The sequence below is a fragment of the Pygocentrus nattereri genome, chromosome 4, assembly GCF_015220715.1.
Source record: "Pygocentrus nattereri isolate fPygNat1 chromosome 4, fPygNat1.pri, whole genome shotgun sequence".
NCBI lineage: Eukaryota > Metazoa > Chordata > Actinopteri > Characiformes > Serrasalmidae > Pygocentrus > Pygocentrus nattereri.
Genome location: NC_051214.1, coordinates 7,746,550 through 7,765,032, shown reverse-complemented (window position 1 = coordinate 7,765,032; position 18,483 = coordinate 7,746,550). Strand labels below are relative to the sequence as shown.

At 39.1% G+C, this 18,483-nt stretch overlaps 2 protein-coding genes and 1 long non-coding RNA gene across 21 annotated transcripts in view; all 3 read right to left on the bottom strand.

Moving 5' to 3' along the window:
- LOC108415933 (cell wall protein DAN4-like) overlaps positions 1 to 18,483 on the bottom strand; it is a 215,498-nt gene that overhangs the window by 39,267 nt on the left and 157,748 nt on the right. The gene's annotated exons all lie outside the window — the stretch shown is intronic.
- Positions 1,299 to 5,758, bottom strand: LOC119263175. Of its 2 annotated transcripts, none has more exons than XM_037537509.1 (6): positions 5,625 to 5,758; positions 4,878 to 5,192; positions 4,034 to 4,126; positions 2,332 to 2,415; positions 2,182 to 2,246; positions 1,299 to 1,478 (listed from the first exon to the last, which is right to left on the bottom strand). In XM_037537509.1, the coding sequence occupies exons 1-6, from the start codon at positions 5,671 to 5,673 to the stop codon at positions 1,371 to 1,373; spliced, it is 714 nt and encodes a 237-aa protein (XP_037393406.1). In that variant the 5' UTR covers positions 5,674 to 5,758; the 3' UTR covers positions 1,299 to 1,370. The 2 variants fall into 2 exon arrangements, with proteins under 2 accessions (XP_037393406.1, XP_037393407.1); XM_037537510.1 differs by having other exon boundaries at positions 4,911 to 5,192.
- LOC108416170 overlaps positions 15,689 to 18,483 on the bottom strand; it is a 9,741-nt gene continuing 6,946 nt past the window's right edge. Inside the window, exons 4-7 of the long non-coding RNA XR_005130172.1 lie at positions 17,404 to 17,493; positions 17,161 to 17,241; positions 17,030 to 17,094; positions 15,689 to 15,850 (exon numbers count right to left, since the gene is read on the bottom strand). This is a non-coding gene — a long non-coding RNA (uncharacterized LOC108416170). The remainder of the gene's footprint in view (positions 15,851 to 17,029; positions 17,095 to 17,160; positions 17,242 to 17,403; positions 17,494 to 18,483) is intronic.

Sequence of the window (18,483 nt, the reverse complement as noted above, 5' to 3'; positions counted from 1 at the left end):
AGGTCATCCGGGAGGAGGGACTCGGAGTAGAGCCGTTGCTTCTCCACGTCGAGAGGAGCCAGCTAAGGTGGTTCAGGCATCTGGTTAGGATGCCTCCCTTGGAAGGTGTCACAGGCAAGTTCAACTGGGAGGAGACCCCGGGGAAGACCCAGGACATGCTGGCGTGACTATATTGCCCAGCTGGCCTGGGAGCGCCTCGGGATCCCCCCTGGGAGCTAGTGGATGTGGCTGGGGAAAGGGAGGTCTGGGCCTCATTGCTTAGGATGCTGCCCCCATGACCCAAACCCCGGAGAAGCGGAAGATAATGGATGGATGGATGGATGGATGGATGGATGGATGGATGGATGGTTGGATGGATGGATGGGTTATTTCTGTTGCCTTTGTTTACTCCTGGTTTGCTTTAGTTAGGAAGTTAGAAATTATATTTGCTTTTCATTCGTTTTAAAGTTAAAGTTTAAAGTTCAAGTTAAATTTCCCTAAATCTAAGTTAACTTTATTTTGTTTGTTATTTTTCTCTCTTTTTTTCCTAGGTTGCGGCCCGACCTAAACCGAGTCATACCAGATGACTTGAAGAAGGTCTTATAGCCTTGTTGAAGAGGGGACAAAAGACTGTAAAGGATGGTGCAATGATCAGTGCATCACTCGGCATATAAAGTTTGAGGACTCCATTCTCATTCTAACTACAGTCATGTAGGAATAAAGTCCTTGGGTAAGACTGTAAGCACTGTACCACTGCAAGTTCCTATATTAAGAATCCAGGACAAGGTTAGGAAGAACTATCACCATAAAACTTAATGAGTCTACTTTTATGCATTTTACTTCACCAGGTTGAACTGAACATTGGACCAAACCAAACTGGACCAATGATGGACATTAGGACAGATGTTTTAAGGAAGAAATTGGTATCAGGAAAAAATGCATAGCATGAAGAAAAACAGCATGGCCTACAAAGTAACACAGGCCAGGCTAGGGTATGCTGTGCTAAGCTATGGCTGTGAGCATAAAGAACAATACTGGAAGAGCAAAAGGCTGGGCTCAAAATTCCTTGAGACATGAGGAGCAATCTGAATAAAGCTAAACTGTCAGCTAAAAGCTGTCAGATCAACATGACAGAAAAAAGGATGTTCAGGTTTGAGATAAAATGCATTAATTTGATTTTCATTGAGCTGCATTTTGCTTGTGATGTATATTGTACCACAGCAGATACGCAAATTAGCTCATTAAAAAAACAAGTTGATTAAAAATGAGTCAGTGAATGTTTAGCTGAAGCTTTGTTTATTAAAATATTGATGTATTTCTGAATTTGAAAAGAAAAAACAAAGAAATGGAAAAAGCATGGAAGACAAAACATTTTGATGGGGTGAGATGTGTTATTCGTTTACTCTGATGGTGGCGTATTCTGTCTTTTCTTCGATGTCAGTGACTGTGGTTGTTGTGGTTGTGTTACTGTGGACGACAGTAGAGTACGTCACTTCATCCTGTAGAGGAGCACAAATGAACCACTTCAGAGTTTGACTTAATCTACCAGGAGCAGCTTCTTCCTCAGTAGGAATAGGTTATACTGATATGCACCGAGTGCCAGTTTATTAGGTACACTCACTCATATTCACTCACATTGTACATTTATTAATTAGTGATCATGGAGGCCACAAACAGCTTGAAGATCAGAGTGGTGAAAGGAAAATTTTGAGAACTCAACATGGCTTGTCTCAATTGAGCTTTAACAATCCAAGCCCATTCAGACACCCAATTCACTTTTGTGTCATGCACTTTGGTATATTAATGCACCACGTCACAAAGCATGAACTGTCACCAGAATGTTCCAGTAACACGCAAGTGAGTGTATCAGCATCCTATAGAATCCATGACCAGAGTGTATGTAATGTGTAATGCTGGAACTGAGTACATATCTTCCTAAATCATGGAAATGCAGCTGAAAGTGAAATTTTAAAAGGAACACTGTAGTGCTTACATCATGTCGTTATATCCTAAACATATCATCATATTCCACTGGCAAATACTATGTTGATATTAGCACTACAGTGTCCTTTTTCAAATTTCTCTTAGGAAAGATGGGTTTTGATGGGTTATGATGGGACATGACTAGATATGATTAGATATGATGGCATAGGATGAAATGATGGATGATGGATTCGGAAGAGATGTGATGAGACATCTTGCCTGTGTTTTGTGCTGTGTCGTTGTGCTTTCTAGCTCTTGGCTCTCTGTCTGCCCTCGGCTCTGTCCTACAAAATGAACCCAGACAGAGTGAGACAAAGGGACTGCACATATCTCAAAAGAGTGTGTACTAGTCTGTCTCTCTCTCTGTACCTCTGTATCTCCAGTAGATGACTCCTGTGAGTCCCAGCAGGAGAAGAAGAACAGGAATACAGATGAAGAAATAAGTGGAATAATCTGTGTAAAAAGAAATGAGAAAGTTAGCATATTTTTACATAAACTATATTGACAAAAGTATTCACTGACCCCATTCAAATCATTGAGTTTAGGTGTTCCAATCACCTCCACGGCCACAGGCATGCATGTCTGCAGACTGCTTCTACAAACATTAGTGAAAGAATGGGTCGCTCTCAGGAGCTCAGTGAATTCCACTGTGTTGCTGTGATAGGATGCCACCTGGGCAACAAGTCCAGTCATGAAACTTCCTCACTACTAAATATTCCACAGTCTGTCAGTGGTATTATAACAAAGTGGAAGCAATTAGTAAATGACAGCAACTCAGCCACAAAGTGATAGGCCACGTAAAATGGCAGAGCAGGGTCAGCGGATGCTGAGGGGCATAGTGTGCAGAGGTCGCCAACTTTTTGCAGTCTATCACTTCAAACCTCCAAACTTCATGTGGTCTTCAGATCAGCTCAAGAACAGTGTAGAGAGCTTCATGGAATGGGTTTCCATGGCCGAGCAGCTGCATCCAAGCCTTACATCATCAAGCGCAATGCAAAGCATCGAATGCAGTGGTGTAAAGCACCGCCACTGGACTCTAGAGCAGTGGAGACGTGTTCTCTGGAGTGACGAATCACGCTTCTCCATCTGGCAATCCGATAGACGAGTCTGGGTTTGCCGGTTGCCAGTAGAACAGTACTTGTCTGACTGCATTGTGTCAAGTGTAAACTTTGGTGGAGGGAGAACCCTTAATGCTTCAGCACCAAGAAATGTTAGACAATTTCATGTTCCCAACTTTGTGGGAACAGTTTGGGGATGGCCCCTTCCTGTTCCAACATGACTGCACACCAGTGCACAAAGCAGGTCCATAGAGGCATGGATGAGCAAGTTTGATGTGGAAGAACTTGACTGGCATGCAACCCGATAGAACACCTTTGGGATGAAGTAGAGCAGAGACTGCGAGCCAGGCCTTCTCGTCCAACATCAGTGTCTGACCTCACAAATGCTCTTCTGGAAGAACGGTCAAAAATTTCCATAAACACACTCCTAACCCTTGTGGAAAGGCTTCTCATAAGAGTTAAAGCTGTTACAGCTGCAAAGGGTGGGTAGACATCATATGAAACCCTATGGATTAAGAATGGAATGTCATTTAAGTTTATATGCATGTGAAGGCAGATGAGCGAATACTCTTGACAATGTAATGTATGTGTATGTGTGTGTGAGTGCGAGAGTAGAGGAATATATTGCTGTTGTCAGAAGAAAACCTCATATCTCCAAAACGGTAACTTTCCAGGAGAAGGGGAAAACCTACTTTACTTTTAATAGAAGTCAGTAGAACCAGACTTTCATCCATTTATCATATTTTCACACAATATAAAGGGTAACAGGTACTTTCAAGATATGTAAAAAACAAAAAAACGTCAAAAATTTTGATTTCTTCCGACAATAGTGATGTGCTTGAATACACCAGTATCACACAACAAATGTTTTTTTTTTTTATTGTGCAGTGCAACAAAACTAAATACTCAGAAAAGTTGTGATTATTTTTAAGAACTTTCAGAAACAAACTCCACAAAAAAACAACAAAGCTGTATTATTCTGCTGTCAGCTGCAGTCAGTGTGCTCTACTTACTGTTAGATGCTTGAGATAAATGTGTGGTTGAAGTGGTTGGGTTGTTGTGTACTTTGACCACTGCGGTAGATGTTGGAGTTTTAGGTGGACCCTCTGTAGAGAGAAAATAGTCTATAGTTTGATAGTCAGTGCAGGAACAGAACAGCAGCAAACAGCTCACTGTAGATACACAGTAACATGAACACCTTTGTCACAATTGGCCCCTCCCAGTCCTGTCCATGTGCGTTTGTTTTGGTTTAAGTCCTGCCCCCTGTTTGGTTACTCCGCCCCTGATTGTTTTCACCTGTCTCTTGTTGCTCCTATGTATTTAAGCCCTGTGTTTGCCCTTTGTTTTCGCCGGTCATTGTATTGGTCTTTGTTTGATGTTTGCCTCGTTGAACTCTGTTTGTTGTTAGTTCTGTTCTGGTTTGTGTCATGTCTGAACCCCTATCTCTCCGTTTTGGCTATGTGAACCTGGACCGTTTTGACTATGACCCTGGATTTGTCCCTAATAAATCTCACTTATCTCGACATTGTCACAAAGCAGCTTTACAGAAAAAAAAAAAGATAAATTCCAGGCCAGCACCCCATGAGGAAGCTGTTGGGAAACACTCCTCAAGAGTAAGAGGAAGAAACCTCAAGAGGAACGAAGAACGAAAAGGGGAACTCATCCTCCTCTGGTCAACACCGGATAGCAAAACAAAAACAGCAGCGAATGAGGTCTGACCGTTAGTATAAGACATGAAAAAGGGAAGAACAGAGGAAGCAATGTCTATGATTACAAATGCAGCAGCAGCATAAAGAGGGTCAGGGTCATTTTTGAAGATCTGAAATGCAGTAAGAATAAAAACTGAGAGTGTTTTACCTTTTAAAGCCAGTCTGATTATTAAATGAGCACCTTTAACAGCGCACATGTAATCTCCTCCATCCTCTTCAGTCAGGTGTGATATGAGTAGAGAGAGATTTCCTGGAGAGTGACCATTAACCAGCTGAACTCTGTTGCTGTACTGACCACTCTGACTGGATATGTTTTCCCGTTTGCCTGTTTTTGTGTCGTCTTTTGTCCATCTGAATTCCTCAGGTGTGGTCTGTAGGTCAGGGCAGTAACACGGCAGCAGTACTGACCCTCCTGTGTGAGCTGTGATACTTAGCAGTTGTTCTCTGTTCACCAGATCACAGCCTGGAGAAACACATCAGTCAGATCAGATTATATAGTCTTTTTTAACACTTTCATTTTGCCCACACATTTTGATGGAAATAAAAAAAAAGAAATCTTATTTATAACCAAAGAAAAGTAAACTAAATTCATTTTAAAAAGTAAAAAAATAAAAAAAATAAAAAAAATTCAGAGTGAATGCACCGACAGAAGTGATCAATAATAACAGAACAAATCTCACTATGTTGACTTACATTAAATGTAAAGAATATTTTTGACTTCTGTAAAGTTACCATTTTAAACATGTTTATAGCAACATACATGCACATATATGTAAATATAATGCTGTGTTTAAGCATCTTATATGTCTAATGTTAAAAATGCAACTTATGCTAAATATATTGGCTTTTAAATTTTGATTTTCATTACATCAGTAACAGTAAGAAAGTCACTCACCTTCAGAAACATGAAGCCCAATGAAGAGAAGATAGAAAGTCAGCAACATCCTCACTAGTAAAACACTGAGTCCACAGCACACTGACCGCTCCACACCCAGCACTACACTAGCCCTGTATACCACACTGAGTCCACAGCACACTGACCGCTCCACACCCAGCACTATACTAGCCCTGTATACCACACTGAGTACACAGCACACTGACCACTCCACACCCAGCACTACACTAGCCCTGTATACCACACTGAGTCCACAGCACACTGACCGCTCCACACCCAGCACTACACTAGCCCTGTATACCACGCTGAGTACACAGCACACTGACCGCTCCACACCCAGCACTACACTAGCCCTGTATACCACACTGAGTACACAGCTCTCTCAGCAGCTCTTCACTGGAGTCTAACCCACACTAATGTCCTTGCAGCTGTGTTTAAATCAGCTAGACCGGAACTCTTCTGACTTTCAGAGAATTTATGAGCAGCTTTTTCAGAAGAAGAAACTGCGTATAGAGACATTGTGGAATCGTGAGAACAGTTCCTGATTCCTCTTTTGTGGTGCAGCATTTCACAACAAAAAAATGGACATAAAAACTACAAAATAAGGAGAAGTCATATGCACCACTTTATCTGTTTGCTACTTTCTCAGTTAACCATCTATCTTTGGCTTTTATTTTATGTCTTAGTTTGCTTTCTACAAATGCTTATTGTGTAAATACAATTGAGACTGTGTCTGTTCCCCAAATAAAACAAAGCATCAAAAAGCCTCGAAAAGTTTGCCTTAGTAACCTCATTCATATCAGACCAGTTACACCAGTTTGCAATGACTGCACCTTTGGTCTAAAACTAAGACTGCTAAGATCCCTGACATCTAAAGCAGTCATTGTTCATAAAATTATTACAGATCATGATTTCGATGCTCAATGCCTCACAGAAACGTGGATTAGACCCGATGAGTACCTTAGTCTAAATGAATCCACTCCCACAGGCTACAGCTGTGTGTATAGCCCTCGTTTAAGCAGCTGGGGTGGAGGTATAGCAGCCATCTATACTAAAGCTTTAGGCGTGAGCCAGAAAGTAGAATATACATTCTCTTCTTTTGAAGTTCTCTTACTTAATATTCTTGATCAAGGAACAAATAAAAACTCATTTTTATTAATTACAATTTACAGGCCACCCAGTGGTTATTAGCCTTCCCTGACAGATCTAGACCTGCCGGAGTCTCTGCTGCTCTGTTTTACTGTAATCTGTGGTCAGCCACTCTTTACAGAACTGGCTCTGTGTCTTTCTTTCCTTTCTTTGCCGAGCTGAACAGCTGCCCATCCTGTGCGTCTGATGCTGTTGCCTCTCCTGCCTTGATTGGGTGCTGCTGCTCACCAGCTTTCTGGACCGGCTTGACCACCACTGAGCTTCTTGCTTTACAGCGCTGTGCAGTCCTCACCCTCACATCTTTTCTTTTCCCTCTTTGTACTATAATACATCATACTAATAACGTTTGATCTCCGGTGTCGTCCGTAGGAGGATGGGTTCCCCTTCTTAGTCTTGGTTCCTCTTAAGGTTTCTTCCTCTTTTAGGGAGTTTTTCCTTGCCACCATCGCCGCTGGCTTGCTCATGGGGGCTTGGACCCGGATTTTCTTTTCTTTTCTCTCTGTAATACTGATTGACCTGTAAAGCTGCTTTGTGACAACACCTGCAGTAAAAAGTGCTGTATAAATAAATTTTGCTTGCTTGCTTTTTTGGAATGTGGTTGTATATCTACCTTCTGAGTTGTTCCTTTTCTTTTTCAATAAGAAAGGGTATATTTTTATTTGCTAGGGTATCAGTACCTCTACTACTGGACTTAACATCAGGATACTTCAAGAAATTTTCATGACAAATAGTAAATATTACAGTATTTTGTTTTTCAGGGAATCGCTAAGTTGGAACAGATCAAAGCCCCAGCATTGCCACATATAAAAAGTGATTTTTATTCAATATTTCACATATCAGACTGAACTAAATCCAGTTAAACAGCACTAATTATGCTCTTTCAAGTGAAAATTCAGTTGTTCACTGTTCTGTAAGCACTGATAATCTTCATACAACTGTAACTCACAGAACTCAACAGCTTTTTGCATAGAATGACAAACCATACCATACTTTTTATATCAATATGTTCATCTTTGTTCAGGGGTCTGAGGTTCTTTCCTCTACATGATATAATTAAATGAAATTAAATATTTGAAATGATGTTGTTTGATATGATTATGTGGTGCATTATAACTGTACAGAAATTACCAAAGGCATATGATGGCTATGTCATGTTTAGCCTCTCCCAGTCCTGTCCATGTGTTTGTGTTGTGTTTTGTTTTGTTTTTTTTAGTCCAGCCCCCTCGTTTCGTGACTCCACCCGATTGTTTCCACCTGTGTTCCCGCCTGTTCCTCACATATTTAAAGCCTGTGTTTTCCCCTGTCTGGTCGTTGGTCTTTGTACTGGTCTATGTATTTTTGTTTGTTCTGCTTGTTCTGTTTGATTCTGGTTTCTGTCATTTCTGCCCCCCAATCAATCTGTGTTGGATCTATGACCCTGGACTGTTTAGACGATGACCCTGGATTTGCCCATAATAAACAACACTTATCTCCGCATATGCATACACTAAAAAATCTGAGCACATTACTCCTGTTCTTCAGAGACTTCATTGGCTGCCCATTACTTTACGTATTCGCTATAAAATTCTACTTCTCACATTCAAGGCACTTCATGGCCTGGCTCCTGCATACTTACTCGACCTTCTAATACCCTACAAGCCCACTCGTAACCTCAGGTCTTCGGAAGCAGGCCTTCTAGTGGTCCCTAGGTTCAGGCTCAGCTCTATGGGTGGTCGTTCCTTCAGTGTTGCGGCCCCCTTGCTCTGGAACTCTCTTCCTCTCTCTCTTCGCTCTACCTCTTCTCTTTATTCTTTATTGAAATTCTCTAAATCTTTATTGAAATCTCATCTTTTTCTCCTTCATTTTTCTCCTGCATCTTCCTCGGGCCTTGTGTAAGGTGATATGCATTTTGTAAAGCGACCTTGGGTTTTGTGTAAAGGCGCTATATAAGTTCAACTTATTATTATTATTATTATGCGTCCGCCTCCTCGCTCCATGGCGTTACAAGCTGGAATGCAGTGAAAAGTACAACCTAAGAAAAGCTCCATTAATGTGCACTGAAGTCCCTAAAGTCATGAATAACGAGTATTAGTATGTAATGAGCTTTGAATTTTAAGGATGTGGAGAAAAACCTCCCTTATAATTTAACACACAAACACCTTTATTACCATCATTCACATCCATTTAACTGCAGAAACTACAGTGTTGATTATTGTCTTCATGGGTCAGTGACATCACAATAGGTGACCTTTTCACCTGATGGACATTGGGATGTCATAATGACTATGATACAGACAAATTCCACACGCACTGCCACTTCAAATCATTCTATGTAGATGCACCAGAGAAAACCAGTAGCACAATGAGCTGCCTCCTGTTTTGGTGTTGCGGAGGCCGGACTTCCGACTCTGACACGGAGAATGAGGCAAATGCAGGTGAAGTCAAGAAGGATGGAGGTAAGATTAAGAGGAAGAACATGTGGAGAACAAGAAAAATGAAGGGACTGCAGAAAAAATCAAAGACAAAGGATGTAGAAAGAGTAGAGGAAAGCCAGGCAAGACAGCAGCCAGCAGCTGGAGAGAAACAGAGCGATGCTCCACACGTCCCAGCAGGTCTTGGGTCTGGCAGCTTGGACCCTCTTTCTTCTGCGATGTTGGAGAAGATAAGTTCTCCTCTACATGACGACCTTCAGATTGAAGCTGAAGCTGAGTATGAGGCCATAAAACCGCTAATGTGCCCTGCCCCGGATGAGAAAGATGCAGATAGCAACCAACCTCTGGGTAAGAAATGGACCTTAATAAAAAGCAGGACTAAAAACTAGTGATAATAATGCTAAGATGAATTAGTCCAGCTCTGACCACAAAATGTCCACATAAACATTCAATCATCAATGTCAGTAAAGTTTTATAACTACTACCAATATATCTCATAAAGCAACTCTTGAAAATGTAAAACATTAATCAAGTGTTATTGTAATCTTTGTTATTTTACAGAAAACTGGAAAATCATTAAGTTAATTATAGTGATTAATAACTGATATCATGAAAATGACAAAGTTGGAGAACTGACAGTATATTATTCCTGTGGAAACAGAGAATGAGAGGCTGGAGAAGGCGGCTGCTGAAGCCGAGGCCGAGGCCATCCAGGAGCTGATGAACATTCATCTGGATGAAACAGAGGAAACAGTGGAGAAACATCTTGGTAAGTTCAGGAACAGAATGATTCAGGAGACAGAGACAGAAAAATCTGGGCAAAAAACGAAAACTATAAAAAGCTATCATTCACAGAGATATCACTTTTAAAATATGAGTTTAAAATACTGCAATATATTTGTTCACTTGTCTACAGTGAAGCTGTTTACATGGTTGTTGATTATATAATTGTGATATTTATTCATCTTAAAGTAGGAAATGAGACAACAGAGCCAACACTCACTGAAGCTGAGGTTGAAGCCGTTAAAGATCTAATGCTCCTATTCATCGACAAGATCGAGGCTGACTTGCTGGGTAAGAAATAGAAATTAATGATACATAATAAACCTAAAATGACCCTAATTTTAAAATGTTATTGATTTATAACAGTATATAGAATAATAAATGTTTAATAAAACTAATAACATGAAGTTCAAGACATGTCTATTATAGAAAGGCATCGGCTCATTCACAGATTCCTTCACTTGAACTTTACTACTGAGAAGACATACTAACTATTGGTGATGTTTCACCAAGAATTCATAGAAAACTGTCTGACTTTTTCTTTAAATCAGGACGTGAAGTGATGAATGTCATTGACACTGAGCCTGAAGCCCCTACACTGACTATGCATACATATTTGGATGAAGTGAACACACCCAATGACCATCCTCTGGGTGAGTAGCTCAAATTAACAGTAGATATCATGACGAAAAAACTGTTGAACTCTTAAAATGTGAAAAAGACACTTTTGAACTATTTCATATTAAAAAAAGAACACATGACCTGAAGGTGGATGTTGAACTGACTGAAGGAGGTGCTGGAGCCTATCCCAGCAGTCTTTGGGCGAAAGGCAGGATACACCCTGGACAGGTCGCCAGTCCATCGCAGAGCCGTTTCTGTAATTGTTGATATTTATTTCATGTTAGAGTAGAAGAGGAGATGTTTGAGCTGTTGGACACAGATGACCATCTGGAAACTGAGACTGAAAATCTGGGTTAGAAAGAAACAAGAAACAAATGCAATAACAAGTTAAAATCACAGAGATATCACTTAAAAAATATTCATTTATATTTAAATACTGCAAGATATTTGCTCATTTATAAATAAAGCTGTTTACATGGTTGTTGATTTGTACAATTGTGATGTTTATTCTTGTTAAAGCAGGAGATGAGATGACAGAGGCGATACTCACAGAGGCTGAGGTAGAAGCCATTAAGCGTCTAATGCTCCTTTATATTGACAAGATCGAGGCTGAATCACTGGGTAAGAATTAGAAATGAATCATACATAATAAAGATAAAATGACACTGAGTTTGTTTTAAATATTGATTAATAAAGTTGTTGTGAATAATAAATGCTTAATAAAACACATGACATGTTCACATGACATCCATGACATTTGTAGTGTTACAGTCCTCCAGTGCTTAAGAAAGGCATCAGCTCATTCACTGCTTCCTTCACTTTGCCATCACCATTATATTACAGAGATGTAATATTAGCTTTTGGGGATGTTTAATCAAGATTTTATAGAAAATTCTGTTCCTGTATCTATGAATCAGGATATGATGTGATGAGCGCTGCTGATGAGGTTGAAACACACAACATGCAGACTCGTCTTGATGAAACTGACCCGTCTAATGACCAAGCACTGGGTGAGTAGAGTAAATAAGCACTAGATATCATGAAGAACCAACAGTTAAACTGTTAAAAATGCCAAAACAGGATTTAATATAACAATATCAGCACCTCCTCCTCCTCCAACAACCATCTTCAGCCGTCACCAACTGATACTACATAATATTGCATACATAATCCCAAATATCTAACAAACATCAGGATTTAATGACTGATTCTGTCTCCTGCATGAAAAGATGTGGAAAGAAAGTCTGATGATGAAGCAGATTGGAGCACTATTAAAGGCCTGATGGCTGATCTGCTTCATGGTGTCCAGAGAACAGTTGACCAGAGTCTCGGTGAGTAAAATAAACACAGATATAAGAACATTAGAAGCTGTACAGCTGCTAATTCTTTCAACATCTATAGCAGGAAAAGAGTCGCACATAGACGCTGACATAAACATTTTATTGCAGGAAATGCCGTGGAAATGACAGTCGATCCTGAAGCCATTAAAAGTTGGGCTGATATTGTGGATCACACTGAAGGAAACATCAACCAGACTGGTGAGTAAAATGTCCATATGGTGCTGATCTGATACGGATGTCTGTGTCTGTAATCAAACAAACAGGTTAACAACTTTAATCATTTAAATATTAGTCATAAATTCTTCCAGGTTAGATTATTGGAGACGAGCTTTGGTGCTGAGTTCTCTGATTTTTTTCTACCTGCTGAAATCGGAGCATTGAAGACAGACGCTCCTGAGAATGAGACCAAAAAAGATCAGCAAAAGAAGAAAACCAGGAGAGGAACACGCGGCAAGGGCCGAAAAATAAATTATAAAAAGGACCAACAGAAAGAAAAAGTCATGTAGGTGAAGAGAAGAACAGCATGAGACCATCAGACAGAGGCATCGGAGTCAGACCTATACATCAGTGGAGACAATAAACCCGGACTTGGAATGAGAAGAACACAACCAGAGAACTGTGGAACCTGTGTAAGAGCACCAGTAATTGATCGTCATCAGCAGAGGAGAACATCCCTCCTGAGGAGAAGAGTGCTCCACAGAGCAACTGCAGAAAGAACAAAGAACAGCTAGAATGCAGCTGGGAATTCCCAAACCTGTGTAAGAGCACCTGTAATTAATCCTCATCAGCAGAGGAGAACATCCCTCCTGAGGAAACGAGTGCTCCACAGGAAGTCAGCAAAGCCAGCCACATGATAATGCATTATCCCTATTGTACTCCTATTGATCTGCTGCCTCTGTTTGACCGTCTCATGCAGGATTGAATGATTGGAGGTCTTCCACAGAGAGAGACTTCTATGGCTTACATGCCCTTGTGCTTACACACTGAGCTGCTCACTGCTCAAACTGTGTTATGTATTTAGGTCTAGACGAGATTAAGGTGGGCCTGATGTTTATAGCATGTCTTCATTGGACCGACAGTGAAGATAACAGACATTTCTACCCCACCTACATGACTGACATGATGGTGGAAGGACGTGATGATCATTTCCTATTTGAAGTCATGAGAGCATTTGCTGCTGCTTCTTTAGTGATGCATCATTTAACAATGCCTTGAAGACCCTTTAATCCAGCTGCTCTACATGTTACACATCCATGTTTTTCTGCTCATGCTTTACATTTGATTGTGATTACAGAACTCAAATATTCAGTTTAAACTGGATCTGAAAACGGCGCTATTTCTCAGTTAAGTGCGCAATCAAACTATTCAAACCATTAATCTTGTTTTGGAGTGAAAAAGAACTGATGCTTCAAAACTGACTGTTAGATGCTTCAGGCTAGTCTGTTCTGACACATCAAGGCTAAACCAGAAATTATATTTCAGTCAAATTACTCACAGATTAACATGGTTTGCTTAACTCTTACATAATTATTGTTTAACCCATTCCAGTATGGATCACCCACTTATCTATTAGAGTACCTATTAGTTGTAGTAGGTGGGTCTTTCCAATTAACAGCATGATGGGCTACAGTCTGAAACTGTAAACTTGCAAAGTGCACCTGTATAGGAGGAGTTTCTGATAAAATGGCCAATGACTTTGAACATTTCATGTGACTTTCTTTTCATAGTTTTTAAATTCCAGATCAGAAATGTTAATGCAAAGAATAAATTCAAATAGTTGCACTTGTGAAACTTTGTTTTGGCCATAAGGTATATTGAGATAGTAGATCAATTATTTTCACAAGAAGGAAAATAACAAAATGAATAAGTGATTAAAAATTGACTAAGTAGGTGAAAAATGCTACATATTTTGTACAAACACAAGCTTTGTACAAAAATATGGAGCACCTGGAGTCACTTTTGGAAAAGTCATAAAATTTTAGGTTTAAACATTCATGCTTAGGATGGTTTCACTGCTTTTAAATGTCAATATAGGTAAAAGTTTTGATCTGAGCACTACAGAACGGTTAAGAATGGAATGCTAGAGAAATACTTTGCTTTGATTCATTCAATAAATAAATTAAACTTTTGAATAAATAATACATGCATACACTAAACAAGTGCACTGTTTTTTTTTTTTACTTACCTCACCTGTTACACTTACTAATGCAAATCTAGTAATACATATTATTTCTTGTATAATTCTTAGTTACTTAGGTTAAGTTAGTTAGGATCAATTAATTTGCATAAGTCCTACAGACTGAAGGGTATTTAGCCTAAGGTAATACAACATATATACCAGAGAAAGTTGGAGTAACTTATTTAGACAAATTCAAACCAACTCAAAAATGATTTGTTGAGATAGTAACTCAGTCATGTAACTTTTGAGAACTTTGGACATTTAAATGGGATCTTTGAATTGAACCTCTTGCAGTTTTGTTTAGTTTGTTAAGACTTCTCTGCTTTACTTGATGAAAGCTTGATCAATGCATCCTTGCATCATTCCTATTGGCTCCTGGTGGCATGCATATTGGGCGTGTCTTTCCACCTTGTTTAACCTCTCATGTGTGTGTAGTCATTCTCCCCAGCTCATCGTTACTTGGGCGCTTGCGTATTTTCTACATTTTGGGAGTTCATCTAATCTCAGTCAGTGTCAAGTCAATCAGAACAGAGGATTTTGTTTACAGCTGTCTGACCAACTTGGCTGAAAATAAAATATTCAGGTGTGAAATAAAATGTATTTGTTTGTGTTTAATTTCTCTTTATTAAGTTGCATTCGGCTTATAATCTAATTGTGCCAGAGTAGATAAAAAATTCAACCAATAAAACAAAAAGTTTAATAGAAAAGTTAATTTGCAAAAATCAACAAATTACATGCTTCAAAAAAATAGAAACAAAAATACGGTTATTCCTAACACACAGCATATTCTGAACCATAATATATTTTGTCATAAACACTATTACTGTCCACTGTCAAGGCATTGCAAGTTCACATTTTACAGCAGAAACAGTCAAATGCCAGCGCCGTTCTCAAGTAGAACCTGATGAAAGCATTCAGCGAATCAGCACGCAGTATTCTGGTCAGGGGATGCAACACTGCTGCGAACAGTTTTAGGCAGAATCTCAAGCGGCTCCCTGCTCCCTACAAAGTTCAGTATGTAGGTCTTAAAATAACGGCTACTGTATCTAAACAGAGCTCAGTGTGTCTGACAGAGGACCACTGTGGATTCAGCTGTGTGTGCATAATTCATACTGGACATGAAGCACGATATTTGAGTGTAAAAGCCAAAAACTTAGAACTCCCATATTGCACTATATAGGGAGCAGTGAGCCATTTGAGATTCAGCCTTGGATTTTCAGAGGTCTGGTTGAATGAATAAACTGTTTGTCTTGTAATTTTCAACATGTTACCAGCTTGATTTATGCTTAAAAAATGTTAAATATTGCACATAAAGGACCCATTTATCCAGTACATGACTTTGTTTACATCTGAAACATGAACTGACTACTGAATTTTGCTAAAAGCAGAATGTAAAATAAAAACAAATTAATTTTGTAAGTTATTTTGTAACCTATATATACCTATGTATTATTCAAAACTACAGTTTGATTTATATTAATTAACATCAGAAAAGCACAATAAAAACACAACATTTCATTATAATGTAGATATTTGTTTCACAGTTAATTTTGGTATTGATTTACATACATTTGCCTTTGCAAAAAAAGAAAATAAAAAAAGCATTAAAAACACAATACTGGTGTGTGAGTGGTGTTACTAGTTTACTCTGATGGTGGCGTATTCTGTCTTTTCTCCAATGAGGGTGACTGTGGTTGTTCTAGTTGTGTTACTGTGGACGATAGTAGAGTACGTCACTTCATCCTGTAGAGGAGCACAAATGATGATTAACACACAACAACTGACCCTTTAAAACCACTTCAGAGTTTGACTTAAACTACCAGGAGCAGCTTCTTCAGTAGGAATAGGATATACTGATATGCACTGAGTGCCAGTTTATTAGGTACACTCACACTCACTCACTCACACTGTACATTCCAATAACATGTGACTGTAGTGTGTAGAATAAATCAGACAGACCAGCTTTTCTCATATTAGTTAAGGATTCATTTGATCTCAAAAGAATTTGACATCAGCCATTCCACCATCCGGAAAATATTTTACAAGCGGAGAACTTTCAAAACAACTGTGACCATGCCCAGGTCTGGCCGTCCAAGCAAGGTCACCCCCAGAGCAGACCGTAAGATGCTAAAAGAAGTCATGAAAAATCTTAAAATTTCATCACAGGACCTATGGCAGGCTTTTGCTACTGTCGATGTGGAACTGGACCCTGCAACATGACAATGACCCAATACATACCAGTAAATCCACCAAGGACTGGCTGAAAACTAAGAAGTGGAGAGTCCTGGAATGACCAAATCAAAGTCCAGATCTTGATCACATTGAGATGCTGTGGAGTAACTTAAAACGGGCTGTACATGCAAGAAATCCCTCAAACATCTCACAGCTGAAAGAACTCTGCGTTGAGGAATGGGGCAAACTTTCTTCAGATCGATGTCAGAGATTGCTAGCTGGCTACAAGAAGCGTCTCACTGAAGTTATTTCAGCCAAAGGGGGCAACACTAGTTATTAAAGGGTAGGGTGTCCTAACTTTTTCCTCCATTATAATATGCATTTTTGTTCATATCTTTTGTTTCATGAGTAAAACAATTATTTTTTGTTGTTTAATTGCAATTAAATCACTTTCTTTTCCAGAAATAAACAAAAACAAGATTGGACATTGATATGTAAATATTTTTTAATAAAGAGCTGACTATTTAATGGGGTGTAACTATTAAAGGGGGGGGGGGGGGCAGGAATGATGGAAAATACAGAGAAAACAGAATACATGGGGAAAGGGAGGAGACAACCCCACATTATATATAATGTGGATGCAATGTTGGTATGTGGTAATTGTGATAAATTATGATGGGACATGATGGAATATGATGTTATGAGATGTGAAGGTATGTGATTGTGCTATGTTCTGATTTATAAACTCACCTGTGTTTTCTGTTTTCTCTTCATCCTTCTTTGCTCTCGGCTCTCCGTCTGTCCTCGTCTCTGTCCTGCAGAATGAAACAATACAGAGTGAGACACAGATACTGCACGTGTGTGTGTGTGTGTGTGTGTACCTCTGTATCTCCAGTAGATGACTCCTCCTAGTACCAGCAGGAGAAGAACAACAGGAATTGTGATGAAAGAAGTGGAATAATCTGTGTCCAGAAAGAAATGAGAATGTTTGAATATTTATGCAGTATAAAATATTATGAAACGTGATTGTTTGGTAGAATGTTTAGAGAGCGTAATAAAAAGTTCCCATGAAAGCAAAATAAAGCTGAAAAGAAGCTCAGCTGCAGTCAATATGCTGCTCTTACCGTCAGGTGTTTTAGAGAAATTCGCAGTTGAAGTGCTTGAAATGGTTTGGATGTCAACAGCAGTTGATGTTATAGTTTTAGTTGGACCCTCTGTAGAGAGAGAAGAGTTTGACAGTCAGTGCAGGAACAGAACAGCAGTAAACTGCTCACTGTAGATACACAGCAGCATGAACACCTTCCATTGTTAATGATCAGAACAGCCTTCATTAAAATGTACAAATGTTAATCTTTAGGTGTCAGTTTAGTGTGACTATAAAAGGAGAAAGAAGCTAAACACCAGATCCATGTGTAATACATACCCAACAGGTCCAGCTTGATCAGATTATATTTTAATTTTGAGATGATGAATATTGAAGAAATGATCAGCCAAAACATTTCCATGCCTGGGAAATTAATTTCATGTCTAACATTTACAAACGACACACTGACATTACTCAAACTGAATTATATACCATTTTAGTATAAGAACTCCAGAGTGAATAATTTTAATAAGCATATCTTGCAGTATTTATTAATAATGTGATCAATAATATTAATAATTATTTTGCTGATATAACCCCAAACCAACTGTGTCCACATGAACTGGATCTTTGTGTGACACACAGTTTTCTCTGTGTTCATTTTCTTCCCTGTTATTTCTGAAACAGCATCAACACACTCAGAGTGATAAACACCAATGAGCCAAAACTTTATGACCCTCTGCTCAATATGTGGCTGGTGGTCCGTGAGCTGCCTGTGTGCACTGAGACAGGGGGCATTATTAGAGGCGTGTTTAGCATGTTTGAGAAATTAGACACGCTTGGAAATTTGCCAGAAAACACAAGTGTGAACTTTAGTCAAACTGATCATCACAAGTTAAATAAATAGATAAATACATAAATAAATACGAATAAATAAGTAAAAAAGAATATTAGGGCCAATGCACAGACACAACTTCACAAACACAGCTAACAAGATGTACCGTTGAATGCAGAAGTTTGGGCACCCCTGGTCAAACAACATATTTTCTTGATTTGTGAAAATCAAGTGAATTCATCTTCTATCCTGAAAATGAAAGTAAAATGTTTTGACATTTTTAGA